General features: G+C 48.4%; 1 protein-coding gene across 17 annotated transcripts in view; it reads left to right on the top strand.

The window, feature by feature from the left end:
• Nucleotides 1-25,903, top strand: part of dtna (dystrobrevin, alpha) — a 709,829-nt gene that overhangs the window by 540,201 nt on the left and 143,725 nt on the right. For 16 of the 17 annotated variants that reach the window (XM_070892657.1, XM_070892659.1, XM_070892667.1 and 13 more), the window contains 2 exons: nucleotides 16,204-16,291; nucleotides 21,981-22,069. In XM_070892657.1, the coding sequence (XP_070748758.1) occupies nucleotides 16,204-16,291; nucleotides 21,981-22,069 (177 nt within the window). Of the gene's footprint in view, nucleotides 1-16,203; nucleotides 16,292-20,899; nucleotides 21,188-21,980; nucleotides 22,070-25,903 lie in introns of those variants that run through there. The other variant, XM_070892671.1, reaches the window with a different exon arrangement.

The following is a 25,903-nucleotide window of genomic DNA, read 5'->3' as shown; positions in this document are numbered from 1 at the left end:
GACGCCTGAAAAGTCACCTGACCTAATATCAGCTCGGATGTCTTTCAGTCATCCTTTAGCGTGGGACAATGTTCCCTGAAATTGACCTTGTTCCCGTATTACACCTGTAAAACAAGATCCATTTCTACCCCATGACTAGTTAATTGTTGTCCAATACATTAGCCACTAGCCACATGAAGCTAATTTCATTTCTGATTAATAAATACAAGATGACTAATAGACAACAGTCATTGAGCGTGTGATCTCAATACTCATATTCTCACAGCATATACATGCGTACTTTAACCTTTAGTGCATTTGTTTGTAAAAGGGTAAGACAATAAGCAGAATGCGAATGCTTTTAGATCGTTGTGAGTGCTTTACTTCCTTGGTTACTGAATGGTGGTAGATATCTATTAAGTACATATACACATGAAGTATATTTGTCTGTATTGTGTGAATGTATGTAAAGCGCTTTTTACTGAAGTTAATGCATGTGGCGAAAACGGTGTTGCTGTCGTCACACCTGTGGCTATTCGGCAATTTCTACGGGACAACACTCACTAGTTAATCTGTTTTGGTGTTGGTTGAGGGAGGAATGTTGGCCAGTACACTTTCCCTGATCTTTTTTGAATAGTACCATGGGAATTTTTATATTCAAATGAACAGCTAAGCCTCAGTTTAAAAACTCATCCAAAAGTTGTCTCCTTTTGCATTTGACAATGTGACACTCCCTTAGTCAGAAGTGTGAGCCTAGAAGCAACTACCTGTAATATTTGCAATAGGTCTGGCAGATATTTTGGCCCGGACATATACTTGGCCATAGCAAGGGTGGGGGGAGTCAGAGATCGTGGGTGAAGGGGGGGAGTCAGAAATCGTGGGCGAGGGTGAAGGGAGCTGGAGATCATGGGTTCTAATCAAGGGTTAGCACTCCTGCTGCTCCTGACCCACAAACAGTAAATCAGTTGGAACAAGTGTGCAGGAGCTAGGGTGGAGCGTAGGATGGCACAGTAGCCAGCTCGTCGGAGGATGAGATTGCATCCTAGTCCTGCTGCAAAGGACTCAGATGTTGATCTCAAGGATCCGGACTACCGAAGAAAGCTGATAGTCATTCATCAGGAAAGGCTAAGTGCACTGGCCTGCCTGCCAGTGAACTTGCACACAATGGCTGAGAGCCTGGAAGAGTCCAGTTTCATAGAAACATAGAAAATAGGAGCAGCAGTAGTCCATTCGGCTCTTCGAGCCTGCATCGCCATTCAATATGATCATGGCTGTGTTGGTGCTTCATGCAGAGCAGGAGACCATTCTGTCAACCATGAAGCAAGTAGTCAGTTCCACGAGCACGTTAGTGGGGCCTACCATGATGGAGCCTTGGCTAACAGTTCTGTCAGCTTCCATGGAAACTCAGACTGCTGCCATTTTAGCTCTGAGGTCCAGGATTGACAGGGGCTTCCATAGCGTCATATCACTCCTGCACTCTCTTCTCCGGCAGAGCCATATGAGTTCGCAGACGCAGCTCCAGAAGAGTTGCATTGTCTCCATGGGAGAGGACCCTTCTGTCCTCTCTCAGGATGACAGCATGCCTACTCCCCCGTACTCCCCCCGCCATTCAATTCACCAGTGCCCGTGAAAGTGTCACACAGCCAGCTGGGCCAGACTGCCATGGCCCATGCAATATGCCTTGTCTGCAGGTGATCCCTTGAAGCGCAGGGCTGCTCAAGGTTGCCTACCATGACCGTCTGAAGTGTCCTTAATGGAAGCTCAGCAGCCTTTCACCTTCCAAGCTGTAGCCACTGGGGGTAGACTTCGTAGGTGCACTAGGGTATGTAACGAACACAGATGAGAGGCACTAATGGTTTGCAGAAGGGTGATTTTTGATTCTGCTAGTTGATCTGTAATCCAACTATGAAGTGAGTTTTGCAGTAAAGTTTTTTTCCTGGATTTGAAGTTGGTATCAATATTTGTATGCAAGTTAGGCCTAAGGCCTCCTTGCCCAGTGCGATTAGAATCAAAGGGAACAAAATTGCCCTGTGCCCCGATTGGGGGCGGTAAATTTCCGGGGCCAGGACTTGGAGCGCCCGGTGCGGAAGTCCCGCCCGCGACGCAGAATTGCCCTTTCCGCTCCTGAATGGAAGCGAAGCGCAATCTCCCGTGCTCTGCTTCCTTTGGGGGCGGTAACCGGGGTGCTACTGGGGCGGAGAGACAAGTGCTACACAAACACTCCACGTAACATTGACACGCTTCAACGCCCCTCCCCATCGATTAAAGGGGAGGGCTGCTGCGCACTCGGCACGGCCCCTGATGGCCTCCACTGGGCCACCAGGGCAACGTGCGACTGGGCCAGCAGCCCGGCACCCAAAACGGAGAGCCAGGCTGCACGATGGCAGCCCGGACCATACTCTGGCCACCATCGTCGAATCGACCTGAGAGTCAGCCGATAAAAAAAGATGACGGCCCGGAGCGCTGGTGCCCTCCCCTTTAAGCACCGTCCCGAGAGCGGCTGTCTGCCAGCTTCGCGACCCGTGAAGCTGGTGTTGACATCCGCTCGCACCAGCCTCGCAGCCAGCAGGGGGGGAATTGCCCCGCGGGTCAGTAACTGGTCGGCGTAGGGCAGTGAGGGGTCGCTGCGCACAGTGATGATGTCACCGCCGGTTGTACGGCTGCCTGGGGCGCTAACCGCAAACTCCCAGGCAATTTCTCAAGAGACGATAGCGCACCCCTCCCTCAGGTGAAAACTGTCTTCCCCCGCGGAGGCACTAACAGGGATATAAAAAGGGGCAATTTCATCCCCATAGAATCATAGAATGGTTACAGCACAGCAGGAGGCCATTCGGCCTGTCGAGCCCGTGCCGGCTCTCTGCAAGAGTTCTTCAGCTAGTCTCACTCCCCGCCCTTTCCCCGTAGCCCTGCAAATCTTTTGCATTCAGCTATTATCCAGCTCCCTCTTGAAAGCCATGATTGAGTCTGCCTCCATTATCCTTTCATGCAGTGCATTCCAGATCCTAACCACTCACTGTGTAAAAAAGTTTCCCCGATGTATAATTCGAATTTGGCGCCGCGCAGCATGTCCAGTTGCCTCGGTGGGTGGAGCCTGCTGCCTGCTCCAAAAAACGAAGTTGCAGCTTCTGCACCTGCGCAGAAAAAAAAATAATGTTTTTGACGTCGTTCCAATGGACACGCATGCTCAGTACAGCTCGGATTTGGCAGTCGGCCATTTTTAAAGAGCCAGTTGTGTGTGAGAAGGAGTGCTGTGTGAGAGCATTGGGAAACTCGCAGCTGCAGCAATACAAGATGCAACGCGGTGCAAGGACCAAGATTTTCTGACAAGAAGAAGTGGAGGCACTAGTTATTGTGATTGAGAACAGATGGCAGGAGCTGAATACCAGCAGGGGTCACATAAAGGTTCCTTCCAAAGCTGGAACCAAGTTGCAGAAGATTACTGCACAGTGGCGACCACCACAAGATCTGGAGGCCAGTGTAAAAAGAAATGGCATGACCTTGGTCAAGTAGTTAGAGTAAGTAATATTTTCATTTATTCAATGGAATTGCAATTGTAAATGTGACCAGCTGTAATATGTCCCACCCAGCAGAAAGGCACCCTCTCTAAAAAGTTGCATTTTCATCTTTGCAGAGATAGGTGGCAGATAATAAAAGGGAAAGAACTCGAACAGGAGGAGGCCTGGCAAATCTGCACCCACTGACTCCCTTGGAAGAGATGGGTCCTGCCTGGAAAAAAGCAATCAGTACTGCACAAGCTGGGCCCACACTCGAGGAGAGGGTAAGTCCTGCAAATTCATCATGGCCCTTCAAATCAACCTGCTGCCTGGCCTGAAATGTGAGTCTACTCATGCCACCCATCCTGCCCCCTCCTCTGCTGCTAACTATTTGACTGCTCTGTTATAATTTGCAGAACTTGAGGCCAACTCTGACGATGCAGAAGAAGATTCAGGCGCGAACGAGCCTGAAGAGGAGAATATCTTCCAAGCCATTTTGGGGGTGAGGGGGAGGGGATAGAGCTGGATGACTCCCACTGTTGTACTGACTTTGAAGGAGGTGCCGCACATGGAGGTGACAGCCCCTTCCATGACTCGTGGTTTGAGTGTTGGTGGGACATTCCATTTTTCCACACCTTCCGAGGTTGCGGGTCCCAGTGGTGTGGTGCAGCGAGGCACACACAAGGCCATACCGTTCCAGGCTGTGGGTCCCAGTGGTGGGGTGCGAGCCACACCCATGGGGAGGAGGGGAAGGAGAGCTCGACCGCGCTCTCCTGAGGTGCAGGGTCGAGAAGATGTGGTTCAGATGATGTCACTGAGTGCGGAGGTCATTGACCTTACCCGATCACTCCTGGACGCTATCAGTGGGGTGAGTGATGAGGTAGCTGGACTGCCGGGAGAAGTAACAGCAATGACACGAGAAATGGGAATGATGTCCAGAACCATCAGTGAGGGAATAGTGGCCTTGAGGAAGGGAATGTCAGAGGTAGTGCAAACCACGTCACTGACCATGAGGGAGAGAATGTTGCAGGTAGTTCAGACAGTTTTGCTCAACATTAGGGAGGGAATGTTGCAGGTCGTTGAGACACTGTCAGGGCGCATGAGGGACGGCATGTGTGAGTTAGTTGCTGCACTAAGTAAACTCGCCCAGACCCCGCGCCCATTGACAGAATCAACTGTCACTCACACTCCAATCCCCACACCAGTCTCTGAAGAGCCCAAAACCGGGCCCGCCATCTTGCTGCCTGGGCCCTCCAACTTGCCACCTAATGCTGAAGCCCCCCACCCTCAAGAGGTGCACAGTACCCGAGATGTTAGAAAGAATAAGCTTGGTATCAAGCCCAGAAACACTGCGCCACCGCCTGTGGGCAGGGCGGGTCGAATGTCCAAGATCAAGTGCAGCGGGCGGCTGGTCTTAGAATAAGGTGGAGGAGAGCTGGGTGCAGACTTTCTTTGTTGTTGTTATTATTGTTACTGTTGTAACTGTTCTCAAATTAAAAGTTTTTTGTAAGTTATATAAATTTACAAGTTTATTAGTGACCTTAAAGAGTGATATTAAAGTAAAGTTTGATACAAGAATAATTTTATTTAAGTTAAGTACATTGTAAACTTTTGAATAAAATATATTTTAAATTAAAACTGAATCATGTTCCATTAACACAACACAACATTACGGAACAGCTCCAAATAGTAAACATGTCCATGTGGAATAATAGTAAAGTGTTCATGGATGAGCTGCTGGCACAAGGCTCGAGCAATTGTTAAAGGAGCACGATGGCCCGCCCTCCTCCACCGTCGTGCTCCAGCCTCAGGCACTTGCATATCTTCCTCATCCTCCTCCTCCTCCTCCTCCTCCTGCTCATCACCTGCATCTTCCACATCATTATCATCAGCCACTCTCACTGTGGGTGGGTCTTCCACTACCAGGTGCTGCTGCCTCATGATGGCTAAGTTATGCAGCGTGCAGCAAACAACAGTGAACTGACTGACAATCTCAGGGGAGTATAGCAAGTAGCCTCCGGAATGGTCCAGGCATTGGAAACACTGTTTCAATATGCCACTAGTTCTCTCAATGATACTGTGTGTTGCAATGTGCGACATGTTGTATTGACAGTCAACTTCCGTCCGGGTTACGGATAGGGGCGTACCCTTTGTCTCCCAGTAGCCAGCTTTGCCCTTTGGCTGCTGCTGAAACATGGCAGATATAACGCTGTCGCGTAGGATAAATGCATCCTGGGTGCTCCCAGGGTATCTTGCATCGACTGACATGATATGACGCATGTTGTCACACACGAGCTGCACATTAATGGAGTGGAAGCCTTTCTGTTCCTGTACATCTCGGAATGCTCGCAAGGCGATGTGGGTACAATCACTGCATCCCTGTACCTTTGGGAAGCCAGCAATCCTGGAGGAGCCCACAGCCCTGTCATGGATTGCTTGGGCGGTCATGGGGAACTTTATGAAGTTATTCCTATGTGCGAAAAGTGCAGCTGTGACCTGGCGAATGGAGACATGTATTGCATGTTGAGAGATGGCGCACACATCCCCAGTTGTAGCTTGAAACGATCCGGAGCCATAGAATGAAAGTGCAACTGTAACCTTCACTTCAACTGACAAAGCAGTCCTCCTGATGCGTTTAAGTTGCAGGTCTGCGTTGACCAACTCACAGATCTCACTTACAACTTCTTTGTGGAAAAGCAGCCTTGTGACACAATCTGCATCACTCAGGTGGAGGTACGAACGCCTGTCTTGATATACTATACCCGAGGTGGGTAAGGCCTCCTGCCCAGCACCCTACGGGCTCTGATGTTCCTGATGCAATGAAGACAAATCAATTGCCTCCTACGTAGCACCATGATGCAGAGGCTTGCACAAGATATGGCATTGTCAGTATTGTCCCCATATTTAAATGTAACCTTTGAAAGAAACTCAAAACGGCACGAAAGCAGGCAGCATAGGTTCGCAGTTGTATCTCTCCAGGTCTGTATGGGTGGATCACACCCAAAGGTCTTGTGATTTCTCCTCTTCCCCGCCGCCTCCCCCACACACCCCCCTCTTGAGTCTTGTGTCCTCTCTCTCCCTCCCCCTCCCCGAGCTCCAAGCCTTCCGATCGGCACCTTGCTCTCTCTCCTCTCCCTCCCCCCACGGCTTGTTTTATAGCTGAACCCCAAGCCGCTGTGTCCGGGCGCGAGGCCGATTCTGCCAGCCCAACCTACGACCCTTCAGCCCTGCTTTGAGACATTTGCTGGTGGCATGTGAGTAAAATAGAGAAAACTTCTGAAATCCAACAAATTTACAATTCTACGTTGACAGGTTTAAAAAAAAAAGTTGAACTTTATTATTGATTTTGACAGTGTTCTTGACTCCCTCCAAAGTCTTCGATTTAAAAACAATGGCATCTTTCAGCACAGATTTGTGAATGTGCGCTGGTTTTCTTAACTCACCAGAAGGTTTTTCAGGAGTGGCAAGATACGCCAACCTAAGAGAAAAAAATGTTGGCCAAACTGCGAACAATTGAAAACAACGACGCAGACATAAGGGAACGTCAAAAGAAAATTGGCCGAGAAAAATCATAACTAAGTCAGTTACACCGGTGCAGATCGCAGAGGGAAACTTGGAAAAAAAAAATACGCTAGAAAAAAACGGCGTGCGCCAAAAAAACAGCGCAAATGACTGGGGAAAATTGAGCCCATTAATATATGTCAAGAAAAGCAATGGTCCTAGAACCAACCCCTGGGGAACACTAATGTATACCGTCCTCCAGTCCGAAAAACAACCGTTCACCACTACTTTCTGGGGCCGAAATTCAGTGCAGCCAGAAAGCTGGTGGCGTTAAGGCCTTTTTTTCCCTGATTAGCGTCCAGAAAGTTCCAGTCTTATTAGCCCTTCAAACTTGAAAGTTTGTAATCTTACTTGGAGTGTTATTGCCATGGGAAAGTCACCCTTAGGATGATGTGGCAGGTGCCATTGCAGCACAGGAGCGAGGGAATGAGCATATCGGTGTTGCTTTGGAGAGGATGGCCGCAGCTCTGCAAGAGTTGAAGGAGTGCCTAAGTGCTGTCACATCTGGTGGCTTTCAGACTGTGGCTGTGACTGAAGATGCCCCCCAAGACCTCAATTTTGCTTTCGCGGCTAGGTCCAATACCGGCCATGGGGGACCTTCCGGTGTGGCACCACAGCACCGACCTGAGCTCCCTCAGATTGGTGGTGGTGGTATTGTGCCGCCGCTGGGGAGTTATTCAGGCTCCTCGGGTCAGGATACGGATGATGCGCTCCCTCCGGCTCACAGCATTCCTGGCCCCAGATCTGTCACTCTGCCAGTGCCTCCAAGTCAAACCCTCCCAGGGGGGTGATGGCCAGTCTCCAGGCGGCCCTTCCAGGCCCAAAACTGCTCGAGGGCGTCCTAAAAGGACATCTGCAGCTTCCACACAGGGCGCACAGCAGCGTTCCCAGACCACAGGGAGACACTGAGGCGAAGTCGCAGGTTAGGCACGCGTAAGATCATCATCGAAGTCGAGGATGACTTGCTTCCACTCTAAAAGTGAGTTTTCAGGTGACTGAACCGTCCAATGAGGGACCTACAGGTGGGGCACACAGTGGTGGAAGGAATGGGTAGGTGGGGAGCCTGGGTTGCCGCATGATCCATCTGCTGTCTGCGCTTGATTTCTGCATGCTCTCGGCGATGAGACTCGAGGTGCTCAGCGCCCTCCAGGGTGCTCTTCTTCCACTTTGGACTGTCTTGGGCCAGGGATTGCCAGGTGCCGGTGGGGATGTTGCACTTTATCAAGGAGGCTTAGAGGGTGTCCTTGAAGCATTTCCTCTGCCTATCTGGGGCTTGCTTGCCGTGTCGAGGCTCCGAGAAGAGCTTTGAGAGTCTCGTGTCGGGCATGCAGACGATGTGGCCCGTCCAACAGAACTGATCGAGCGTGGTCAGTGCTTCGATGTTGGGGTTGTTGGCCTGAGCGAGAACACTGACGTTGGTGCGTCTGTTCTCCCAATGGATTTGCAGGATCCTGCGGAGGCAGCGTTGGTGGTATTTCTCCAGTGCTTTGAGGTGTGTGCTGGAAATAGTCCACGCCTCTGAGCCATACAGTAGTAGTGATGTTGGGGAGGGCATCAAACAGGAAATTAGGGGTGCATGCAATAAAGGTGTAGCAGTTATAATGGGTGATTTTAATATGCACATAGATTGGGCTAGCCAAACTGGAAGCAATACGGTGGAGGAGGATTTCCTGGAGTGCATAAGGGATGGTTTTCTAGACCAATATGTCGAGGAACCAACTAGGGGGGAGGCCATCTTAGACTGGGTGTTGTGTAATGAGACAGGACTAATCAGCAATCTCATTGTGCGAGGCCCCTTGGGGAAGAGTGACCATAATATGGTGGAATTCTGCATTAGGATGGAGAATGATACAGTTAATTCAGAGACCATGGTCCAGAACTTAAAGAAGGGTAACTTTGAAGGTATGAGGCGTGAATTGGCTAGGATAGATTGGCAAATGATACTTAAGGGGTTGACTGTGGATGGGCAATGGCAGACATTTAGCGACCGCATGGATGAACTACAACAATTGTACATTCCTGTCTGGCGTAAAAATAAAAAAGGGAAGGTGGCTCAACCGTGGCTATCAAGGGAAATCAGGGATAGTATTAAAGCCAAAGAAGTGGCATACAAATTGGCCAGAAATAGCAGCGAACCTGGGGACTGGGAGAAATTTAGAACTCAGCAGAGGAGGACAAAGGGTTTGATTAGGGCAGGGAAAATGGAGTACGAGAAGAAGCTTGCAGGGAACATTAAGGCGGATTGCAAAAGTTTCTATCGGTATGTAAAGAGAAAAAGGTTAGTAAAGACAAACGGAGGTCCCCTGCAGTCAGAATCAGGGGAAGTCATAACGGGGAACAAAGAAATGGCAGACCAATTGAACAAGTACTTTGGTTCAGTATTCACTAAGGAGGACATAAACAACCTTCCGGATATAAAAGGGGTCAGAGGGTCTAGTAAGGAGGAGGAACTGAGGGAAATCTTTATTCGTCGGGAAATTGTGTTGGGGAAATTGATGGGATTGAAGGCCGATAAATCCCCAGGGCCTGATGGACTGCATCCCAGAGTACTTAAGGAGGTGGCCTTGGAAATAGCGGATGCATTGACAGTCATTTTCCAACATTCCATTGACTCTGGATCAGTTCCTATGGAGTGGAGGGTAGCCAATGTAACCCCACTTTTTAAAAAAGGAGGGAGAGAGAAAGCAGGGAATTATAGACCGGTCAGCCTGACCTCAGTAGTGGGTAAAATGATGGAATCAATTATTAAGGATGTCATAGCAGCGCATTTGGAAAATGGTGACATGATAGGTCCAAGTCAGCATGGATTTGTGAAAGGGAAATCATGCTTGACAAATCTTCTGGAATTTTTTGAGGATGTTTCCAGTAAAATGGACAAAGGAGAACCACTTGATGTGGTATATTTGGACTTTCAGAAGGCTTTCGACAAGGTCCCACACAAGAGATTAATGTGCAAAGTTAAAGCACATGGGATTGGGGGTAGTGTGCTGACGTGGATTGAGAACTGGTTGTCAGACAGGAAGCAAAGAGTAGGAGTAAATGGGTACTTTTCAGAATGGCAGGCAGTGACTAGTGGGGTACCGCAAGGTTCTGTGCTGGGGCCCCAGCTGTTTACATTGTACATTAATGATTTAGACGAGGGGATTAAATGTAGTATCTCCAAATTTGCGGATGACACTAAGTTGGGTGGCAGTGTGAGCTGCGAGGAGGATGCTATGAGGCTGCAGAGTGACTTGGATAGGTTAGGTGAGTGGGCAAATGCATGGCAGATGAAGTATAATGTGGATAAATGTGAGGTTATCCACTTTGGTAGTAAAAACAGAGAGACAGACTATTATCTGAATGGTGACAGATTAGGAAAAGGGAAGGCGCAACGAGACCTGGCTGTCATGGTACATCAGTCATTGAAGGTTGGCATGCAGGTACAGCAGGCGGTTAAGAAAGCAAATGGCATGTTGGCCTTCATAGCGAGGGGATTTGAGTACAGGGGCAGGGAGGTGTTGCTACAGTTGTACAGGGCCTTGGTGAGGCCACACCTGGAGTATTGTGTGCAGTTTTGGTCTCCTAACTTGAGGAAGGACATTCTTGCTATTGAGGGAGTGCAGCGAAGATTCACCAGACTGATTCCCGGGATGGTGGGACTGACCTATCAAGAAAGACTGGATCAACTGGGCTTGTATTCACTGGAGTTCAGAAGAATGAGAGGGGACCTCATAGAAACGTTTAAAATTCTGACGGGTTTAGACAGGTTAAATGCAGGAAGAATGTTCACAATGTTGGGAAAGTCCAGAACCAGGGGTCACAGTCTAAGGATAAGGGCTAAGCCATTTAGGACCGAGATGAGGAGAAACTTCTTCACCCAGAGAGTGGTGAACCTGTGGAATTCTCTACCACAGAAAGTAGTTGAGGCCAATTCACTAAATATATTCAAAAGGGAGTTAGATGAAGTCCTTACTACTCGGGGGATCAAGGGGTATGGCGAGAAAGCAGGAAGGGGGTACTGAAGTTTCATGTTCAGCCATGAACTCATTGAATGGCGGTGCAGGCTAGAAGGGCTGAATGGCCTGCTCCTGCACCTAGTTTCTCTGTTTCTATGTTTCTATATCGGAGGGCGGGTATCACTACTGCCCTTGGTGCCAGATTTGAGGTCCTGGTCTTCAAAAACTCTCTTCCTCAGGCGACCGAAGGCTGCGATGGCACACTGAAGATGGTGTTTGATGTCGTCATCGATGTCTGCCCTTGATGACAGTCGGCTCCCGAGATATGGAAAATGATCCACATTGTCCAAGGCCTCACTGTGGATTTTGATGACCGGGGGGCAGTGCTGTGTGGCAGGGTCAGGTTCGTGGAGGACTTTTGCCTTATGGATGTTTAGTGTAAGGCCCATGCTTTCATATGCCTCGGTGAAGGTGTTGACGATGGCTTGGAGTTTGGCCTCCGAGTGTGCGCAGACGCAAGCATCCTTTGTGTACTGTAGTTCGATGACAGAGGATAGGGCGACCTTGGATCTGGCCTGGAGGCGGCGGAGGTGGAACAGATTCCCATTTGTTACCACACGGAATGCTGAGCTGGGGCGACGTTTCCAGTCTGAGCCCCTGAATTGAGATTTCAGTTTTCTCTCTGTGAATCTCGGGATCTCTATTTCTCTCTCTCTCGTTTTTTTTTCCCCTTTTCTCTTTATTCCTATTTCTCTTTCTCTCTCTCCCAATCAAGTTTTGATTCTGTTTGTCATTCCCTTTCCTCATTTCTATCTCTTTCTCCTTTCTCTTTTGCTCCCTTCCCTCTCTCTTTTTCTCCCTGTCTCTCTCTCTCTCTCACCCTCTCTCTTTCTCTTTCCCTCTCTCACTCCTTCACCCTCTCTCTCACCACCTCTCTTTCCCTCTCTCTCTCCCTCCCACTCTCTCACCCTCGCTCTCTCTCTCTTTCCCTCTCTCGCTCCCTCCATCTTCCCTCCCTCTCTCTCACTCTCGCCCTTCCTCTCCCTCTCTACCCTTGAGTGCAGATTCTGTGCTGAACATCCTCATGTTTGGATTTTACCTTCTTGTCTCTCTCCGCTCCCATGGCTCCGAGATGTCTGCCACTCTGCACTGGCCCTAAAAGCTGGCGAGGGCACCGTCTGCTAAAGGGCTGGCTTCTTCATGCTGAAAATGGGTCTGGGGGCGGAGCGGTAGCGGTGCGCACTTTTAGCGCGGCACTACTGCCGCAAGTCCCACACCACCACAAGCGTTGGCAGTGGCCCACACCACTGCAAGACAACCTGGGCCGAATCTATGTTGGGCGGCCAGTTGAGCCCAAAGCGGCGGCCATTCGATTTTGACGAATGGCCGCCGCAAACGGGCAGTAACGGTCCTTCCCTGGACCGTAAATTTCGAGGCCTCTGTTTCCTGTCACTTAGCCAATTTCGTATCCATGTTGCCACTGTCCCTTTAATTCAATGGGCTTCAACTTTGCTGGCAAGCTATTGTGTGGCACTTTGTCGAACACCTTTTGGAAATGCATGCACACCACGTCAACTGCATTGCCCTCATCAACCCTCTCTGTACATCATCAAAACACTGGATCAAGTTGAACACGATTTGCCTTTAAGAAATGCGTGCTGGCTTTCCTTTTTAATCCACATTTGTCCAAGTGACTGTTAATTATGTCCCTGATTATTGTTTTGAAAAGCTTTCCCACTACCGAGGTAAACTATAGTTTGCTGGGTTTACCTTTACATCCTTTTTGGAACAAGGGTGTAATATTTGCAATTCTCCAGTCCTCTGGAACCCATCCCCGCTTCGAAGGAGGATTGGAAGATTATGGCCAGTACCTCCGTGATTTCTTCCTTCACTTCCCTCAGCGCACTAGGATGCATCCCATTCGTTCCTGGTGACTTATCTACTTTAATGTGGTGGCCCATCTTGCGAAATTCAGCTCTTGTTTTTTTATATTTGGGGCGGATGTCAGTCATAATGAGGGCAGAAGTAGCGGGCGGGCGGAGTGTCCGCTGCTGTCAGTCATCAGCACCGGGCTGGTGATATCATCGCGCTGGCTCGTCAACACGTCTCTCCCCTTCAGTTGAAGGAGAGAGTCGCTGCAAGCTCTGCAGCTTTTTAAGTTAGGTCCACTGGGCTACCAGGTTGAGGCCGGGCCAACGGCACCCAAGCCTGGCCCCTGGGTGCCAGGTTGTCTTTTGGCAGCCCGGCCGAACCCAGGGGCATAATTATCGGGCCGACTGCCCCAAAAAATAATATGGCGGCTGAGGCAGTGCAGCTCCCCTTTAATGGAGGCCGCACCACCATTGTACACACACTGCAAACACAGTGCACCGACAGAAAAACTGTCGGGGGCACCGAGCGGCGGCCAGAGAATTTTCTAAGGTGAATATTGCTTGCAGGGCAAGACATCGGCGGTGCGCACTTTGATGATGCACTTAGGAGGGTTTGGCAGAAGTGGGGACCACCAGAGAAACCACCAGGGAGAATTTCGTGAGCGACGGCTATTCATCTACAAATTGGCGGCCATTTGACACTGCCACATGTCCGCTGCTTTCCGGCGGTAACAGGTCTTATCAGGAGGCTGAATTTCAGCCCCCTTATATCCAGGAATATTTAATCCTGCCCTTTTGTGAGCTAGGTCTCCGCTTTTGCCACAACATCATATTCCCATGTGGCTATTTGCACCCGCAGCTCACCAACCTTGTTCACATACATACACTGTAAACCTATCTTACACCATCCTGTGTTCTCTCTTTGTCTGACACCACCTCAGACCTTAGTATTTCTTGCTTTAGTGCTATCTGTCTCTTCCAATCTTTTGTTCCCTTTGTTTCTCCTTTCTAATGCTATATCCTGATGCCCATCCTCCTGCCAAATTAGTTTAAACCCTCCCCAACAGCAATAGATTCTGGGCCCAGGGACAAACCTGGACAAATTTCCACCCTCGTGAGCCAGGCGAGGAACTTGCATTGTTTTGAATGGCTGCAACATTTCAACGTCGTGCAGGTCACATGCTGAAGCCAGCACTTCACAGGATCACAGGATCTAACACAGAAGGAGGACAATCAGCCCTTCGTGCCTGTGTTGGCTCTTTGAAAGAGCTATCTAATTAGTCCCATTTACCTGCTGTTTCCCTGTAGCCCTGCAAAATACTCCATTTCAAGTATTCTTCTAATTCCCCTTTGAAAGTTACTATTGAATCTGCTTCCACCACTCTTTCAGGCAGTGCATTCCAGATCATAACAACTTACTGCGTAAAAAAAAACCTCTTCATTTCCCCTCTGGTTCTTTTGTGAATTCTGTGTCCTCTGGTTACCGACCGTTCCACCAGTAGAAACAGTTTCTCCTTATTTACTCCATCAAAAGCCCTCATGATTTTAAATATGTGTATTAAATCTCTTCTTTATCTTCTGTGCCCTAAGGACAACAATCCCACCTTCTCAGCTCTACTAATATAAACTACAGTGCTATAAGATTTCACAAATGGCCAGATTGAATGGCCATTCTTATTTAATTCCTGAGGTCTTATCTCAGAATTATTATTGGAAAAGAGTTACAAATGGAATTTTAAAAGATAACGGCCGAGAAATTCCTGCTTCCTGGGTCTGTACGGAGTGTGTACGGACCCGGGAAGGCATCCCAAAAGCCGATTTTCAGTGCACAATGCGCATGCCAATCTGACAAGCTGGAGCTTGACAGATCCTCCGTATCTTGGGAACGAGGACATTTGCATGGGCAAGATTGCCGTATTTACCCATATCTTGCCCAGCAAATGTCCTAATAACTCTTGCGCCTGATAAAAGCAGGTGCATAGCCTACTTTTACACGTGTAAAAGTTTTAAAATGCACTAAAACATTTCAAAATAAAATTATAAAAACACATTTTATTGTTAAAAACCCTCCCCACTACGGTAAGTTTATTTTAAACCATAATTTAAAAAACTTTTTTTTTAATCGGAAAAATATTTTTTTAATAATATCTTTAATTTAAATTAATAAAAATATGTGGTGTATTTTTTCTATTTTTTTATTAGTGTTTTGGGTGTTTGAGGAACTCCAACTTAAAGAAGTGCAGCGAAGGTTCACCAGACTGATTCCTGGGATGGCAGGACTGTCTTATGAGGAGAGATTGGGTTGACTCAGCCTGTATTCACTGGAGTTTAGAAGAATGAGAGGGGACCTCATTGAAACGTATAAAATTCTGACGGGTTTGGACATACTGGATGTGGGGAGGATATTTCCCCTAGCTGGGAAGTCTAGAACAAGGGGTCACAGTCTCAGGATACGGGGTAGGAAATTTAGGACTGAGATGAGGAGAAGGTTCTTCATTCAGAGGGTGATGAACCTGTGGAATTCTCTACCACAGAAGGCTGTGGAGGCCGAGTCACTGAATATATTTAAGAAGATGATAGATAGATTTCTCGGCACAAAAAACATCAAGGGGTATGGGAAGAATGCGGGAATATGGTGTTGAGACAGAGGATCAGCCATGATCACATTGAATGGCGGTGCAGGCTCAAAGGGCCGAATGGCCTACTCCTGCTCCTATTTTCTATGTTTCTATTATGAATGAGAACATACTTTACCTTAATTGGCTGCCCAGAGCCATGTGACTGCAGCTCCAGCCCTGCGCATGTCCTAACGTGCAAGCGCTGTGATGCGCAGTGGAGGCCTCAGGACCCGGAACTCGCGTGGGCGCAGTAGCTTCCGGTAAGTGCGCTTTTTAAAGTTTTTCCTTCGATCGCCGGTTGGAAGCAGCTGACCGGGATTTCTGGGCCAACATAAACGTGATCTTGCTCTGAAATGTATTGTAGTTTTGAGGTAATTTATCAGCAGATCAAACGTTTTGTGTGCAGAGCTATAAAATCTTCCAAATGGTAAACAGTGTGGACCAAACATTGATTTTGCAGTAAGTGTTCTGCTTGAAGTGTACAATGGAAGCAAATAGTAAGTGGTTTGGTACAGTGTCATTCTGTTATGGATCTTGCCCCCTACGTTATAGAGAGTGGTTATATAAATATAAAGAAACAACAATTAACTTCCATTCTGTAAGTGGGAACTGCCACTATTGAGTTTGAAATAATAGCAACAATATCCAGGAAAAAGCATAAAAACAGATTCAAAGTTCGGTGAGATTGAGAACTATAAAATGAATGGACTCAGTTTGTTGAGGTTTTATCCTTTCTTAATAGTGTCCTTGACAGTCCAAGCCGACTAGATGAAGAACATCGATTGATAGCACGATATGCAGCACGACTCGCTGCTGAGGCAGCATCTTCAGTAAGTAGCAAACCAAAGAGTCTGATTTCTTTCAGTTTCTTTTTTTAATATGTTGAACTGATAACCAAATTTAGTTGCTGCGGAACAGCTCAATATTAGCTACAGCATCACAAGTATATACATTTTTAAAAGTTCCTTCAAAGCATGCAGTACAATGCTGGAGTCCACTCTGTGCATTGTGTTCTGCTTCTGCAACATGATTTCATGGTACAGGTTGAATCTCCCTTATCCGGAACCCTCGGGACCTAGCCTGTTAGGGATTTTTCCAGACAAGGGGTGGTCACGTTAAATTGGATGGCACAGGTACTGAGCAAGGGGATATCGGGTCTGGCTGACTTGGGGCTGGGAGTGTGGCAGAGAGATCATGGGGGGAGGGGTCATGGATCGCGGGGTCAGGCCAGCGATTGCGGGAGTCGGCAGCGAGGAAGGATTTCAATTTGTTTATGTCGGAATTCTGCGCATGCGCCACCCCGTGGCCGGGAATGGTTCTAGATGAGGGGTGGTTCCGGATAACGGCGTTCTGGATAAGGGAGGTTCAACCTGTATAATCAACAGTTTAAAAAATGAAAACATTTTATGAATTTAATATTTTAGAAAGTTAAGGTAATTTTTTTGCATGGATTTGTTATAGGATGAAGAAGCATATTTGCAAATAATTGTTATTGTTTTGGGCTCATAACCTGAAAATGTTTTTTTAATTTTAAATACTGGAACCTGATTGACCCTATTCAAGCCTATTCACTCTCTCTCAGGTCACTGTCTCAGGTTAAACGAAACTGTTTGCAATCTTGGCGTTCTATATGATTGATCTGAGCTTCAAATCCCATATACACTCCATCAAAAAGACAGCCTACTCCAATCTCCTGATATCGCCCATCTACCGCTGAAACCCTAATCTTTTGTCACCTCCTGACTCAAATATTTCAATTCTCTCTTGGCCAGCCTCCCATCTTCCATGTTCCATATGATCATCATCATCATAGGCAGTCCCTCAAAACGAGGATGACTTGCTTCCACGCCAAAAAAGGATGAGTTCACATGTGTTTCAATGAAGGACCTAATATTCCAGGTCCCAAACTTGAAGGGTGAAAGATGCCTGTGCATGGATTTTTTTAACGTGTGGTGGCCGTCACCACACGAGCTTGACAGAGCTAGGTCTTGGTCCAGTGGCAAGGATTACCCAAGACAACTGGAGACCAGCTGTGCTGCACAGACCTAGCGCACACACATATCGCAGTGTAGGCTGGCCCGTGCTGCCCCTGGGCCCTCGCCTCTTCTCAGCCCCGAACTCACGCCTCACCTAGGCCCCGGTCACTTCCATCTACAAACTCTTGCCGCTCCTTCGCCCCTCCTGCTGTGCCTGCCTGCACTGCAATCAACGACCTGGCTTCGCAGCCGTCGCCCTCCTGCAGCAGCACCCGCTACTCCCTGCAGTAGTATGCCACCGCACACTGCTCCCTATAATGGCCCCGGCCTACAACCCCCACCATTACAATTAAACAGGGTCACAGACGCAGAGCCGTCAGTCAATCGCCATCACTGCAATGAAAAGCCATCCTCCCCGATTCTCTCTCCAACTCCTCCCGCTGACTGTGGAATGACGTCCTTGGAGTATCAGCAAGACATGGGACTCCACTTGTTACAAGAACCCAACTGGTATTATTTAGCTCATTGAAAACTCTTTATCAAGCCCCATTCAGTCATCACCCCTATCCTCGTAGACCCTGTTTCCCACTACATCTAATTTAACATTTTCATCTTCATGGCCTCACCATCTCCCTATCTCTGTGACCTCCTCCAACCCTACCACTCCCCAATCTCCATTCCTCCAGCTCTGGGCTCTTGCGGTTTCCCATTCCCTTCACCCCACCATTCGTGGCTGTGTCTATAAACCGTCTCGGCACTAAGTTCTGGAATTCCCTCTCTAAGGGCCCAAGTTTCCCCAGGAGTTGCTCCTATTTTTTTGGAACAACTAGTTTTTTTTGGAGTATCTTAAAAATCACAATTCTCCCTATTTAGTTTGCTCCAGTTTAAGTGAGTTAGTTCAGTTTCTTTTTAGTTCCGTTTTTTTCAAAAGGGAGCGTTACCAGCCACTTATGCCTGTTCTGGCCATTTACGCAAGTTTAGCCAGCGAAAAGTTACCCCAAACTAACTTAGGCCAGCATATATGTCCACTTTTGTACGCTCAGAAAAACCTTGCGGAGACTTAAGAAATCAGCGCAGGTAGCCGGAGATGGGCCCGAGGGGAGGGAAGTTAGAGGATTTTCCAAAGCACTAAACACCTTCACAATAACATTAAAGAAGCATAAGTACATTTAAAGTACTTAAGCACTAAACAAAGCAGTACATTTAAAGCACCAAGCACTAAACAAGGCACAAAAATAAGCATTCAATAACAAATAAAAAATACAAGGAAGCTGAGAGGACCTGCACCAAGAGTTACAAAGCACTAAACAAAGCACAAAAAGTAATAAGCAAGTAATTAACAAATAAAAAATAGAAGGAACCCTGCACCTAAAGCACCAAGACCAAAGTAATAAGCAATTGATCAATCAATAGGAAATTAAAAATAGAAGTCCCACCTTTATGTGAAGGGAAGGCAGCGGTCCGGGAGGCTAGTAGGAGGGGGGGGGCGGGGGAGAGAGGAGGAGGGGGGGAAGAGGAGGAGGGAAGAGAGGCGGGGAGGAGAGGAGAGGGGGAGAGGAGAGGAGAGGAGAGGAGAGTGGGGTGAGGAGAGAGGAGAGTGGGGAGGGGAGAACAAGATCACCAGGATACTGAAGTCCAAGGGGCTGGCTCCAGACCTTCCAGTGGATTTGTACCATTTGATTAACGCACCTTGGCAACACCATGGGAATCCCTTAGGATCACACCAATCTGCGATGGGGTCAAGCCCTTCTTTGCCAGCTTGTAAATCTGTTCTTTTACATCAGGCACTGTTCCCTCGCAGGTCGCGGCAGGGAGCCCATTCGGCCAGGGCTAGGGATGGGGTGCTTCGGGCCCCTCCCACACAGCCTGCAGAGATTTGGGGGCGAGGAGCTACTGCACATGCGCGCACACTCAAGCGCGCATGTGCAGAGGTCCCGGCACTGTTTTCAGGATGTGGTGCGCTACGCCGAGGCCAAAGACGTCCTGAGGAGCGGGGAGAATACCTCGGTAAGTTTTAGTCGCGGTTTTTGTTCTAAAAAGTCAGCGCACCTCTCTTCTTTAAGCGCTTCCTTAAAACTCACCTCTTTGATCAACGTTTTGGTCACTCTTCCAAATATCTTCTTTGGCTCGGCATCCACTTTGGTCAGTTTACGCCTCTGTGAAACACCTTGGGACGTTTGTCTATGTTAAAGGCACTATATAAATGCAAGTTGTTATTTGATATCTGGCCTATTCTGGTGCATTCATTTTAAATACAGCTTTCTACAGATATTTTCTGGTACACCATTAATAAAATATACTTTTTACTGTATTTTGAATTGCTAAAGATAAATGGTTCCTTTTTAAGATGTTAAGTGTTTTTATACTTAATCCCAATTTCCTTTGCATGACCAGAATTAATTAATTACCTCTGCAACATTTTTGCAAATTATAACTGCCCGTCTTAGAGCGATAATGGCAAGGAGGCTTTCCCCTGTGCCCAACCTTTAAATTAAAACTTCTATTTAAATCAAACAAGTAAACAAAAATTAAAGACTTGATTTAAACCTGCCTGCCCGCGAGAGCAGCGTGTGTGAGGGGATTAAAATCGAGTTTTGGAAGATACCGCTCCGTTCCCGAACTGTTTATGCTATTCGCCATTTTGACTTTGGGCAAGCGTCCACCCGAGGCAAGCGTGCCTAATTACATACTCGATGACGCGCCATTTTAACTGCAAATGGACCAAGTCCCGCGCAGTCCCAGTCTGCCAGTAAAGCCTGCCAACAGATTTTTTTAAACAGTTTCATTGTGGACGTGGAGCACAAGGAACCCTAAGCTGCCCTCTCTCACCTGACTGATCAGTTCAGGACCCCGCTCCCCAGCCCAGATCAACTTACCTGGCTGCTGGGGACTGTCCCCGATGGCCGCATTCTGTCACCCAAAATCCGGCTCCCGTCAACCGGCCTGTACATTATTCCCAGCTGGTTTGAGCAGGAGATCCATTTAAATCATTTCCGTGCGGTCAGGTAGTTAAAATCTCCCAGGTCTCACGCTGTGGGGAGCCAGACGGATTGCCGGCGGTATCAGCTTCTGTCCCAGGTTGAAATCGGGGCTCAAGTCTTACTCACTTCAAAAACTGCTCTGCAGGCAAGTAACCAATGTAAATAAAATTGTTAATAGTCTCTAATGCTGTTTTCACTGCAGCATCCTTGGCACCTGGTTTGTCTGCGTAAAGTGAAAATAAAATCAAATTCCTCTAATTCTACTGCTGCAAATAGAATATTTTGCAGCTTCATGGTTTTTCCTTCAAAGTAACCTACATTGCAATGAAAATGTTAAAGAGTGTGCTGATATCACTGCTGAGTAGTTGAACAAATCCATAGCCGCTTCCATATTTTACTTCAATCTCCAAAGCTTTCTATTGATTTGCAGTTAGAGTGTACTGAGAAATGGACGATATTTTCACAATTTGTTCTGTTACAGTTGAGCGCCCCGAATCCAGCAACCTCAGGACCAGGGCCGAGCCGGTTTCGGTGTTTTTCCGGACTTCGGAACGTGTTTCTGATGTCCGAAATCCGGAAACACCCAAGCCCAGGTTCGGTTACTCCCGGATTTCGGAACGTCAGAAGGGGACAGGGGGGGGTGCTCGTCGAGGAGCTGTTTGGGTCGCCGGCCGGAGCCCCTCCCCCGGGGAAGAGTTTGGGCAGGGCCCGCTGAAGAGCTGGTTGGGCGGCCCCGTTGCGGAGGAGGCGTTAGGAAAGGCCGGCGAGGAGACCCCGACGTAAGAGCGGCGAGGCGAGGCCCGAGGTCGGGCAGCGGCGAGGCGAGGGGCGGTGAGGCGAGACCCGAGGTTGAGCAGCGGTGAGGCGAGGGGCGGTGAGGCGAGGCCAGAGGTTCAGGCATCAGCGAGGCGAGGGGCAGCGAGGCCCGAGGTCGGGCAGTAGTGAGGCGAGGCCCGAGGTCGGGCAGCGGCGAGGCGAGGGGCAGCGAGGCCCGAGGTTGGGCAGCAGTGAGGCGAGGCCCGAGGTCGGGCAGCGGCGAGGTGAGGGGCAGCGAGGCCCGAGGTCGGGCAGCAGTGAGCCGAGGGACGGTGAGGCAAGGCCCAAGGTTCGGGTAGCGGCGAGGCGAGGGGCAGCGAGGCCCGAGGTCGGGCAGCAGTGAGGCGAGGGACGGTGAGGCAAGGCCCGAGGTTCGGGTAGCGGCGAGGCGAGGGGCAGCGAGGCCCGAGGTCGGGCAGCGGTGCGACCTTGAGGTCGGCAGGTTCAGCGGGTCCAGATTCCGGAACATTTTACTAATTCTGGACGACCCTGCCACCAATCGGTCCAGATTCCGGAATATTCCAGATTCCGGAACACTACGGATTCCGGAACTCTGGATTTTGGACGCTCAACCTGTACCACACTTTCAAGGTGCTCAAGTAAACAAAGCAGCTTCTCAGCGATCGATCTGTGAAGGAATACCAGTTTTTTTACCTTGCATGAAAGAAAAATAAAGTTTGTTCATTGATCGACTTGAAAAACAAATGTTTGCTGAAGCCTTAAAAAATGTTTCTAAATCTTTCCAGCAACAGCGTGCTTCCTCTGATCTCTCCTCTACCATAGATGCAAATAAACAGCAGCGGCAGTTGATTGCTGAACTTGAAAACAAGAATAGGTAAGTAATGCAATCAATCTCACCTTTATGTTCCTTTCATTTGTTAATCAGTATGTTGCATGTTCAACAAGAAAGGACACAGAGCTAGATCTGATTCTGGGTAATAAGGAAGGATAGTAAGCAATCTGAAGGTAAGAGAACATGTGAGAAATTGTGACACCCCAGTCATTGAAAGCAAACATACAAGTGCAGCAAGCAGTTGGGAAGGTAAATGGTATGTTGCTCTTCATTGCAAGAGGGTTTGAGTACAGGAGCAAGGATGTCTTACTACAGTTATACAGGACCTTGGTGAGACCGCACGTAAGAAAGGATATACTTGCCATAGAGGGAGTGCAGCGAAGGTTTACCAGACTGATTCCTGGGATAGCAGGACTGTCGTATGAGAAGAGATTGGGTCGACGAGGCCTGTATTCACTAGAGTTTAGAAGAATGAGAGGGGATCTCATTGAAACGTATACAATTTTGATAGGGTTGGCTGGACTGGATGCAGGGAGGATGTTTCCCCTGGCTGGGAAGTCTAGAACAAGGGGTCACAGTCTCAGGATATGGGGTAGGAAATTTAGGACCGAGATGAGAAGAAATTGTTTCACTCAGAGGGTGGTGAACCTGTAGAATTCTCTACCACAGAAGACTGTGGAGCCAAGTCACTGAATATATTTAAGAGGGAGACAGATAGATTTCTAGAAACAAAAGACATCAAGGGGTATGGGGAAAAAGCGTGAATATGGTGTTGAGATAGAGGATCAGCCATGATCATATTGAATGGCGGTGCAGACTTGAAGGGCCGAATGGCCTACTCCTGCTCCTATTTTCTATATTTCTAAATAATGTCCACATATTAATCAGTGGGATGAAAGTGGGGTTGCCAACCCTCCAGGACTACCCTGGAGTCGACAGGAATTAAAGATTTATCTCCAGGACACTCTTGCGAGCAACCCAGGAGAAAAATCATAGGGGAATTTTTTTAAAGTTTAATTTTTTTGAACATTTTTGTTAAATTAGTTATAAACTATTGGATATGGGAAAAAAGGCTGTTGACTGACAGTTAAGAATCATCCAATCAGGTAATGAAGAGTCTATTCACTTTCCGATTGACGTGAATATGGGAGCTCCATGAGGATGGACATGTCGGGTGACTAATGGCATGAGTATGGGAGCGGGGCAGTTGGAGGCAGGAGGTCATGTGATGAAATCCCCAGGAATATGTCGAACCAGAGTTGGCAACCTTAGAGGAAAGGCACCTTAGCTCAGGTTCATTGGATGGAAAAAAATGACAGATCTAAATGGAAAGGCAGTGGGAGATATTATTTAAATATGAGATGTGTTGTACTCATAATAAATAGTGAGACTGAATACTGTGTGTAATGAGCAAGTGTGACCTTAGCTCCTTTATTAAGGTTTCTGAGTGCAGGTACCTCGTGGGTGGCCTGCTTATATACTGTGCTCCCAAGGGATGCTGGGATCCCTTGGGACTCCAACAGATGGGCCCTCTGGTGGTCAGGTGTAATGGAAGTTACAAAGGGTTAAATACATAACATCACTCCCCCGTGAAGTAACAGTACACTTATTTACAAGGTGAGGCAATTTGGGCTTTGCGCTCCCTTGTCGATCGTCTCGGTACAAATGCGGGTGTGGGTGGGTTGGTCAGTATTTCACTGGGCTGTTGGGCAGCCGGCCTTGCCGGGCTGCTGGGGATGATGAGTTCGGTTTCGTGGTCAACTATGATGTCAGTTGCTACTTGTGTGTGTGTTGGAGGGTCAAAGTTGGTGGTGTCCTCTTCGGGTCGCTCGTAGCTGTTGGTGAACCGCAATTTGATTTGGTCCAAATGTTTTCTGTGCGTTTGTCCATTGGTCAGTTTTACCTGAAACACCCTACTCCACTCTTTGGCTGTGACCGTGCCAGCGAGCCATTTGGGATCATGTCCATAATTGAGCACAAACACAGGATCATTGATCTCAATATCGTGTGACAAATTTGCGCGGTCATGGTACATACTTTGTTGATGCCGCTTGCCCTCCACATGATCATAGCGATCAGGGTGGACAAGAGAGAGCCTTGTTTTAAGCACCCTTTTCATGAGCAGCTCAGCTGGGGGAATCCCGGTGAGTGAGTGGGGTCTGGTGCAGTAGCTGAGCAGCACTCGGGACAACCGGGTCTGCAGGAGCCTTCCGACACACGTTTCAAGCTTTGCTTGATGGGCTGAACTGCCCATTCTGCCTGGCCATTGAATGCAGGCTTGAACGGGGCAGATGTGACATGTTTGATCCCGTTGCGGGTCATGAATTCCTTGAATTCAGCACTGGTGAAGCACGGCCCATTGTCGCTGACTAGGACATCAGGCAGGCCATGCGTGGCAAACATGGCTCGTAGGCTTTCAATGGTGGCCGTGGATGTGCTTACAGACATTATTGTACATTCAATCCATTTTGAGAAAGCGTCCATGACAACCAAAAACATTTTGCCTAGAAATGGGCCCGTATAGTCTACATGGATCCTCGACCATGGTTTGGAGGGCCATGACCACAAACTTAGAGGTGCCTCTCTGGGTGCATTGCTCAGCTGAGAGCAAGTGTTGCACTGGCGCATGCATGACTCTAAATCTGAGTCGATGCCAGGCCACCACACGTGAGATCTAGCTATAGCTTTCATCATTACAATGCCTGGGTGGGTGCTGTGCAGTTCACAAATAAACATGTCTCTGCCTTTCTTGGGCAAGACCACGCGATTGCCCCACAAAAGACAGTTCGCCTGCAGGGACAACTCGTCGTTGCGTCTGTGGAACAGCTTAATCGCTTCCTGCATCTCCACTAGGACAGTGGACCAGCTCCCATGAGGACACAGTTTTTTTACCAAGGACAGTAAAGGATCCTGGCTGATCCAGGTCCTGATCTGGCGGGCCGTAACGAGTGACTTCTCGTTCTCAAATGCCTCCATGACCATGAGCAAGTCCGCTGGCTGTGCCATTTCCACCCCGGTGGTGGGCAATGGTAGCCAACTGTGAGCATCTGCGCAGTTCCCTGTGCCCGGTCTGTGGCAGATTACATAGTTGTATGCCGACAGCGTGAGCGCCCATCTTTAGATGCGGGCAGAGGCATTGGTGTTAATCCCTTTGCCCTCAGAGAACAGCGATATGAGCGGCTTGTGGTCAGTTTCAAGCACAAACTTGAGGCCAAATAAGTACTGGTGCAATTTTTTTACGCCATAAACGCACGCCAGAGCCTCTTTTTCAACCATGATGTAGGCCCTTTCGGCCTTGGACAAACTCCTGGATGCATACGCAACCGGTTGCAAAATCCCCGAATCATTAGCCTGTTGTAACACACACCCGACCCCGTATGACGACGCATCGCAAGCTAACACTAATCGTTTACATGGATTATACAGGACAAGCAGTTTGTTAGAATACAATAAATTTCTGGCTTTCTTAAAGGCAGCCTCTTGTGAATTCCCAGTCGTCTCCCTTGCGCAGTAGCGCATGTAGGGGTTCTAGCAGGGTGCTTAGCCCAGGTAGGAAATTACCGAAATAGTTAAGGAGTCCCAGGAACGACCGCAGCACCGTCACGTTCTGTGGTCGCAGAGCGTTCTCGATGGCCTCCGTCTTGGCGTCGGTGGGTCTGATGCCATCTGCTGCGATTCTCCTTCCGAAGAATTTGACATCCTGTGCCAGGAAAACACACTTCGAGCATTTCAACCTGAGCCCCACGCGATCCAACCGACTAAGAACCTTCTCCAGATTCTTCAGGTGCTCCATGGTGTCCCGACTTGTAACCAATATGTTGTCCTGGAAGACTACTGTGCAAAGAACCGACTTTAGCAGGCTCCCCATCTTTCGCT

This window comes from Pristiophorus japonicus, chromosome 1 (assembly GCF_044704955.1).
Source record: "Pristiophorus japonicus isolate sPriJap1 chromosome 1, sPriJap1.hap1, whole genome shotgun sequence".
Taxonomy (NCBI): domain Eukaryota; kingdom Metazoa; phylum Chordata; class Chondrichthyes; family Pristiophoridae; genus Pristiophorus; species Pristiophorus japonicus.
This window is presented reverse-complemented; position numbering and strand designations above follow the sequence as displayed.